The sequence below is a fragment of the Marmota marmota genome, unplaced genomic scaffold (assembly GCF_001458135.2).
Source record: "Marmota marmota marmota unplaced genomic scaffold, marMar, whole genome shotgun sequence".
Lineage (NCBI taxonomy): Eukaryota > Metazoa > Chordata > Mammalia > Rodentia > Sciuridae > Marmota > Marmota marmota.
The window spans coordinates 21,825,086-21,834,435 of record NW_025999982.1 but is presented as its reverse complement, the minus strand read 5'-3'; the positions used below and the strand labels follow the sequence as shown (position 1 = coordinate 21,834,435).

The window sequence follows — 9,350 nt, the reverse complement described above, 5'->3', positions numbered from 1 at the left end:
TCCTTCTTTGATCTGTATATCACTTCTAAGTACAGTGTTCACATAAATAGTAAACATTCAGTTTTTGTTTTCTTTACTAGCAATGTCTCACATTGTTCCTAACACTTTTCAAAAGTAAGTAAAATAAAGCACAATCCGAGACAGCGGACCTCTCATTTATTGGTTCAGTCTGTGAATGTTTACTGTTAATGTGACACTTGATGGCACAGAAGTTTCTTAATTCCATCTAGGGAGGTCTCAAGATATGTAATGTAGGGAAGTTTACTCTTTGGTTGTGGCCTGACCTGGGCAGAATAATTTAACCAAGTCTTCATTGGAAATTTGTAGTAAGAACAATCTCTTACATATAGGCCATGTTTTGGGAGATTGGGGTTTAAAGTCTGCATTTGTATCTAACCTGTACTTTTATAGTTCCAGTTCACTTGTGATACAGTTTAGTGATATTGAAAAGAAACATTGTGTATATGTAACTATATCTGAAGCTAGCTTTGCTTGCCATTCATGTCGTTAAATTTTTTCAAGTACTCTTGGGTTTTGTGCTTTCTAACAGACTTTATTTATATTTATTTGTTCCAAGAATCATTTTAGTGCCAAATACAATTTTAAAAATTAAAATTACAGGAAATGAAGACAAATAGGGAAGGAAAAGTAGGAAAATAAAGTGAGACTAGATGGAGATTAGCACATACAATGTTGCCTAGGACGTGGTATATATTTGCAAAGGTGGGAATGAGTAGGTTACAGATCTAATCTTTCCAACAGGCAATTTGAAAAGTGAGCACAATTTGAAAAAAAAAAACAACAAAATATTGTACAATGGTATTAAGATAAAAACAAGAAAAGTACAAGTACTCTTGGTGCTTAGTCCCCCCCAAATTTTCCTTACAAACTCTTTCATTTTAGGACTTTGGAATGCCATGAGCAAGGTCAGTCACAATTTTAGGTAAATGGAGTAATGTACTTTTAGGACTCATCTTTGGACTAGAATGCTAACATCCTGTAAAAGTATACACTCACACACCACACACTGTATCAGGAGAACCCAGTTTCTCCTGAGGTTAATATAAGAATGGGTTTTGAAGTAGATGGAAAGACAGGGAAAAGAAAAAAAAAAAAAAGATTCCTTGATCTACCACAGAAAATTCTCCAAAGATATTGTTTCCAGTCATTGGTTTTGATATGCAAAAGTAAATTCTATAGGTTCTTTTCATTACTTCCAGTTAGTTTCTGAAAAACATCATAAGGAAGCTTATTTATAAGTAAGTTCAAAGTGACACCATCTGGTAAGGGTAGAGAATGTTTTGTTTTTTCTTATCATTCTTTTTGATCAAATATTGCTAGTTACAGATCTATAACTGGGAGAAAATCTGTGAATTGTGACAAAAGTCTGGAACTAAGCTATATTGCTAGAAAAGAATAGGTACTTATAATTTTGTTCTTATAAAACAGGATTATATTGACATTTTCAAACATTAAGAAGCCAAACAAGGACAATGGCTGCAACAAAACACAGCCAACTCTAGTCAGAAGCGGGCAGAGAGGCCCATAGACTAGAGATGCTCTCTCCAAGATACAACAGAATCCTTTCTAAAATGAATGAGTGAATGGTGGACCTCCCTAGAGTCCCAGGTGATAAATAAGTGATTAAAGGCCATTCTGTACCATGTGAGTCAGAATCTGGATTTCATTCCAAACCAAGGGAATCTTCATTTTTAACAAGAATCTCAAGGGATATTGAAGCAAAAAAATTAGTAGTCCCTGCCAGGGAAGACTGGTCACAATAATGTAAACTTGGAAACAAAGTATAGTCAAAATCCACTCCCACTAAATCACTCACAGAATGTTCAACTTTATGAGGCACTAGCACAACTTACCATCTAAGAACTGCTGAAAAATATCAGTGCTATTGTGTGATTGGATGAATTGTCTTCTATATAGGTGACCAGGATTTACATTGGCCAAAATCCTTGAGTGGAGATATTAAATTATACAAACCCTGGCTAGTGAGCTTATTGGGGTATAGCTATGCAAAATAATCACGTTTATTTAATGTATTTTATTAAGCTCTGTAATGATGGTAGTAGCTGTTTTTAGTGATCTAGTCTGGATATTCCTGGTGACAACATGATACTGTTATATGTATATAAAATACTTAACTATCATTCTGTGCTCTGTAATTTAGTCATCCTAAATTCATCTGATTTAAGTATTGAATTAAACAACAACAACACAACAACTACAACAAAAATAGTTACTTAAAGAAGGTGGCAGAACTCATTAATGTTTTATCCCAATGAAAATCTTGTTAAAGGAACATCTTAACAGACCATGGCTCTTAAAATATCAAGTTTTAGAACCAGTATAAGCATCAGTAGCTGGCCTTACCATCACTTTTCAACCAATTAACAGATGGTAGATGGTTTCAGTTTCTTGAACAAGTTACATTCAGGGCTCTTTTTAATCTGCTTGTAAGCAGTTGATGAACAATAAGCGTGAAAGACTGTCTTACAAGAATACATACAGTGCTGTGAACTTTTGAAACAGATACTTCTGTTCACAAAACAAGGGACATATTTCCTTTTTCAGCCTTCTGAACTCCACCATCTCACTGTATTCTAGTTATGTTTAAAAAACGTCATAATAAGAGTACAATCTAGGGGCAAGAAGGTAAGGAACGGTTAGCACCTTTTAGAAATGTGACTATAACAACCTTGGGGTAGCATTTGAAGCCCATTCTTCAGAATCTGTTGGTAAAACCAAACAAACTTATTTATGATGATACATCCTAAAGGCCTAGAGTGGATTTTCAGGTGAGGAAAGTGGAATTTTTAGAATTGGTGGACTCTAGATTCAGGAAAGAATACATACGTTGTCAGGAGAAAGGTAGTTTTGTAATACAAATATTTTAATTAATTTGGTCAATTCTTACCAATCTGTAGAAAGTTTCTTCCAGAGGAGAACAAAATACAATATACCTAGTTTAATAATTAAATGAGGAGGGGTTCTGCCACCTTTTCAACATGCCAGTGTAGAATGAGGTAAATTCTACATTTATAACAGCTCTGGATAAAAGGAATAGAATTACAGGATTTACATAGTAAAAGAGTACCTACTGCAGATACATTTCAAATGGATAATTTGCTATATAAAAAGATGAATAAATGAGAAAATTATTAATAAATACTAAAGAAAAATGAGATGAACCTATTCTTGCCTCCAAACACACCTAGTTAAAAGCAAAGACTGGGGAATAAGAAGTAAGGGTTGTAGAGGCTTTGCAAGATCAAGTTTTGCAGATTTGTGTGGTCTTAAAGAGCATTTATAAATAATAAAAATTATTTTCAGAATTGCTTCTAAAGTAGGAGAAAAAAATAGTGTGTGCTCATGACACGAGAGATGAGGTGAAGAAAGTGATATAATTGAAGCCCTGGCAGTCTTCCTTCCTGGAGTGTTAGGAATCTGTACCACAGGAGAGAGGCTGGTAATCCTGAGGCCCACCTAACTTCCCAAGGACTTTGTGCCTGGCTTGGACCTTTTTATTTTCAGTGCTATAGAAGAGTGGTGTCTGCATTGTATAAAACTGGCATGATTTTCATTAGGAAAAAAAAAAGTAAGAATATGTCTTCAGTACACAATGTCTACAAATTAGTGCAGTACCATTCATGGTCTTGCTTTTCTCTGGGTAGGGAAGGAATTTCAGAATGGACCTTGTAATTAAGGACATTTGATTCGAAAGTACTATTGGCATGTAATGTTAGAGTAGATGGACTATTCATGGACCTCTCCTTTTCATTTGTTCTAATTTCTATAACCATATGAAAGCCAGTAAAAGTAAACTTCACAAAAATCAACACAGAGAAAAAAAAATCTGTTGGAAAATCTTTCTAGAACAGTAAAGATATGAAACCTGGATATTTGTAACAGGGTGAGGAGAACTAGTTACCAGATTAAAGAGAGTGAACTAGATAAAAGAGAAATCGTTAAAAGACTCATATGAAATTAAGATACATTGTGATATATTTGCAGACCAACTACCTGTGTTGAACCACACACACACACACACACACACACACACACACAGATTTGCATTTGCAAACATTCTACAGTGCTTGAATATGTGTGTTAGTAAGGCTCTAATATGAGTGGGTTATTTTTTCCAATTCCATAATGGATATTGTGTATGACCTGGACACAGCTTATTAGATAAAAGTTCTCCACTTACATCTTTTAAATCCATGTCCTGTGAAAGGGAACATTATCCATTTCTGAAGATATCCTCTGTGTCACATTAGTAGGAAATGGAGCTCCAGGTTACCAGGCACTATCAGGGTTTTCCCAGTTCCACAAACATTTTGGTTATTTCACACTTCCCTAGTAATTAACATATTGCCTTACGCATTTTGAAATTCATTTTGAATTTATTATGTAAAAACAACATTTAAAAAATTATTATCTGTATTTATTATTATTATCTGTATTACCTTTTGGGGGTTTGACCTACAAAAGGTAATGCAATCGATGTTTTGCTTCTGAAGGTGCCATAGGCTACTCCATGAGCACATATACCCACTGATCTACCTTGGCTTTGGATCTCAAAACTTGGATCCTTTCCAGTTTGAGACAGCAAGCTTAGCTAGGCCTTGGAAAAGGAGCTGATACATCCAGAAGTCCATGGTGAACATTATTCTGGCAATCACTGATATTCTGGAAAGGAAATAACTGACCTTTTAAAAAATGTAAAATTGATAAGGTTTTTGTTGTAAAGCACATTTTTTCCCTTTTCCTTGAATTCTGCTTCATTTTTTTCTCCAAATTTACTACTTGCCAATTGTTCTTAAGAAATAGAGCCTAGGGTTGGGCTGCAGAGCTCTTGCTTGGCATGTGTTTGATCCTCAGCACCACATATAAACCCATAAAATAAATGTCAATTGACAACTAAGGAATATTTGAAAAAAAGGAGAAAGAGCCTGAGGTCATTGGATGGTGCTGAACTGAAGGAAGGTCCAGGAGCTCTGTAAGGCAAGAGAAACTCCTAAGAGATCTGTCAGTGCTGAGGTTGGGGATCAGCCCTATGGGCAATGAGTGAGAAAGCAGTGAAAGGAAGATGGGACCAAAGAGGTGCTCCAAGAAACTCCTTCTGTTACCCACTTCTCCTTCATGGCATTGGCCTGGATCAAGGTGCAGATGCTCTGATCCCTCTTCAGGGTTAGTTCAAGGGGGAGGTGATTAGTACCTACTCAGTGATCATAGATTGCTCAGAGCAAAACATTCTCACCACTGAAATAGATTATCTTTCACTATAAAAAGTTCACGTACTCCTGAGGAATACCCCTAGACTCTAATCACATATCCCTAGGAGTCAAGTATTTATCTTGCCTGACTACTTTATCTTTGATAAAGGTTAAAATTAAAAGTGCTGAATAAAAAAGGATCTTGAACATTAAAATCCTTGGCACTTGATTCTGAAATTTAACAGAATCTTTTAAAGCAGAAAAATATATATTTTCAGAATTCACCATTGAGTTTAAACAGTCTTACACATAATGGCTTAGAACAATTAGTTATGTAAATGGATGCTTTACATAATATGATAATAAATTGAAAATCATGAGGTTGTTTTCTCTAAGTCAAAAGTACATTGAACCTCTGACTCAGAACGAAAGCTCCAACATTTAATGCTTTATGTACATAACTTTATATAACTTTTAAGAAATATTTCTGTATTAATCTTAACCTTTATTGTAATACGGCTCTTAGAAACAATATTAAAGATCTTTTATAACATGATTATCCCTGGTTATATAAACTTATTGGGAAAAATATTTTGGTCATTAAGTACTGCACCAGAGGGCTTAATCTGATCCTTAACTGCAAAGATTTGACACTAATTATGAGTGAATATTCAATTTATCTAATCAACAACAACAAAATTTTTCTTACAATAGAGAGGGCAGTATGATGTGATTATAGAATTCTCAATATGATTTTTTTTTTACTTAAAAACTGCATCATGAGTACTCTTCACAGCAGCGGATGTGTAATCACCTTGGGTTTGATAAGAAATTTCCTATGAAGATAGTACACTCAGGCATAAATAACTTTTAAAAGTATAATTGTTGAACAATTGACATGATGTTTCACACATGGAACACCATAACTAGAGAAACACATTTCATGGAAAACTTCAAAATTTATAAAGAAAATTTAAAGAATAAGAATACGTGGCAAATCAGGGGGCATCTTTTGCCCCCTATTAGTAGCAGTAGTTATCTAGAAGACAAGTCCCTTTGAACTTTGAGTAAGTGTTTTTCATGCCTTTGTACTTCATTTTCTGTGGTAAATAAAGTAATAAAATTGACAAATTAGCAATATTTCTCCTGTTTATATAATGGCTCTAAAAAACACTATTATTTTGCTTCATGCAACTTGAGAACCATTTGAACATAAGCTACTGGAATTATTATTATTTTTTTGAGTTGTGACTTGTGACTTGTAGGAAGTAGAAAAGTCATCAGTTGTGAAATTAACTTTCATAAAAAGCTTTCTAAATTGTAACAACTAGCCAGATATTTTTGAAAAGCAATTTACTATTATTATGATATACACCAAATGCAAAACATGGTATTATTACACTAGTATCAAAATACTAATAGCCCTCCTTGTAATTTGGATCAAACAACTTTGGGGTTTTTGCCATTCTGAAGTTTCAGATTTAAGCATATTCAGAGTACATTTTATGTGGATTTTCTTGATCATCTTTACAACAATGTACACTGGGAGTGAAACTTGATATCATTGTGGTGAACACAGCAATGAACTTACCAACAATTTGTGACAGGTATTTAGTATCCAGAAATTCTTCATGTTTTGTGAAATTTGAAAGTAATTTTTCTCACAAACTTGCTATAATCTATTGTCAAGAATGAATGACTCAAATATCTGGATTTTCCTGGTTTTGTAGTAATTCAGAAATAATAAAGCTCAAACATAATATATATTAGGTAAAATTATTATCCCTATTGAAAATAAAATTTCAGTGACAATGACATCTTACTACATTAAGTTTTTAAAATGTAACAAAAAACAGAGATACATATTCAATTGTATAGCATAAAATGGCCCAACACAATCTTCATAACAAATCTTCTCATTTGTGTCATTAGCACATAATGAGGTAAGTAGTTGACCCTTTATTCCATCACATTCATAGGGCTTACAAACTTGTGTCTTTACCATTTGTCCTATTAAGGTACCCATACAAGTCCAGCTCTCTTAGGAAGTTCCAGGGTCTACATGTTGAGAGATACATACATGGTCCATTATTTCCTTTCCCAGAGTTTAAGTACTGGCTTTATTTTATGATTTTCCTTCCAGGCAATGATCATTCTTAAAAACAATCTGCTTTCACAAAACTTAAATTTTAATAAATAAAACTGAAAATTTGAAAGTCTTAGTTAAAAACACAAGTCATTCAGGTTACTATAAGCATATGAGTGCCTGGACACGGGTCTTCTTTCACACTGCACTTATAACACAGTGGCACTTGTTTTATAAGCCATTATCTCTTTGAGTGAGATGACACTTGTGAGGTTCAGCATTGACACTCAGCCTCTTCTTTCAGACCTCCAACCAGGTTGACAGTAGTGATGACGGTGGTCCCTGTTGTAGATACCTGTGCAGTAAGAGACTTTATTTCACACGGGCTAATAAATTGATGCCAAATGGTATCATTTTTAGCAGTGTTTGTCAAATCTTAAGGTGCTTGAAAATCACCTGTAGGTCTTGTTAACACATAGATTCCTGGGTACCACCCCAAGGTTTCTGGTTCAGTAGGTTTTGGTTTTGCATGTTTAGTAAGTTCCCCGGAGATGCTGATGCTGATTCAGGAACCACACTTTGAGAATCACTGATTTAGAGCAAAGAAATTCTGATTTCAGATCAGTTATACAAATGCCACCTCTCTGAGTTTTCTTCTCTCTCTCTCTCTCTCTCTCTCTCCCCCTCATTCACTCTTAAATCTCTCTCTCTCTCCTTTAAATGGTAAGAACTAGGTTTAATAGTTTTTAAAATACTCACTCTTATTCTGAGCTTTACTTGTCTATTAAGGCATGTTACCAAAATATCTGAGGTTTTTTCTCAAACTATTTAAAGTGCTAACTTTTATCCCAATCTGAAAATTACAACTCTCCTTTCATGCAACACACATAAGACAAAAAATTATCACATGTACAAAATACACTATTTGCACTGATAATAGTGGAGATATTTAGCAATGTAGTTCCATAAACCTGTATAAAAGGGTTGTTTTTGCTTTGAGTAGGAAAAGGCACAAGGTAACAGAATCCTAAATTCAAAAGATTATAAAATAAATCTGGATGCATTACTTTTCTCTGAAAATGATGAGTAGGGCAAAAAAGAAAGAGATAATAAAATATTAATTATCTTCTAAAAATATTCTGTCCAAATCTTTCTCAAATATTGTGTCCCTATCTTGTTTTAATACAATCAGAAGACTTGCTGATATACTATGAGATGAAGAGCATTGTTTTCATGAACCCTTCTTCTACTTTTAATGTAATTTCAAGGTGAATATTTGAATCAGAAGATTTTTGAAGAAGAACAAATCTAAAGTACTCAGTGCTTTGAGTTGCAGATCTATTGTTTATGCTACACATGCTCTACTCCTTTAGTTCATGTGTGAGTTGACAGCAAGGCTCTCTTTCCTCCTAACCACCTGAATCTCAGCACAAGCCCAGTGGAAATCACTGGCATAGAGAGTGTAATTAAATGTATGGCCCATTTTCTGGTGAGGACCATCCTCCTTAGTTGTGCCACAGCACTGCCACATCAGGTAGCATCCCTTGAGTTGTGTGTCCTCTTGTGCTCTTCAACATGTCTCACTGCCTAGATTACAGCTCTCTTGAAGGCACTCACCTCTTCCTTATTCCCTGTGACCTTGATTTTATCTTATTTTTAAATGTTAAAATTTTTCCTAAGAGACAGAAATTATTACATATTAGGAGTTACTACAATTTTAAAATTTTAATATACTATCTTACTGGTCATATGTTGGGGAAGAAATATTTGCAACAGTAAGGTTATAAACCTGAGAAAATTGCCATCAATGAGTGGTAAACTAGTGGAAAATAAAGTTGAATAGTCCTTATTTTATGTGGTTTTGAAAGGTAGTTTATAAATTTTCTAATGTAATATTTTATTTTATATATATTCTTTCAGATGTCACATTGTATTGATAGTATTTTGTGAGTTTTTTTTTAAATGTGAAGTTGTTAATATATGGCAGTTGTTAATCAAGAGTTAGTAATTGCTATCTCTTTTAGTAACCAAAA

The 9,350-nt window shown here is 34.0% G+C and overlaps 1 protein-coding gene across 2 annotated transcripts in view; it reads right to left on the bottom strand.

Moving 5' to 3' along the window:
- Hcrtr2 (hypocretin receptor 2) overlaps positions 1-9,350 on the bottom strand; it is a 99,051-nt gene continuing 89,701 nt past the window's right edge. The window contains exon 8 of one of the 2 annotated variants that reach the window (XM_048805526.1): positions 1-7,906. In XM_048805526.1, coding sequence (XP_048661483.1) covers positions 7,786-7,906 — 121 coding nt within the window. In that variant the 3' untranslated portion in view covers positions 1-7,785. The remainder of the gene's footprint in view (positions 7,907-9,350) is intronic. The other variant, XM_015487947.2, reaches the window with a different exon arrangement.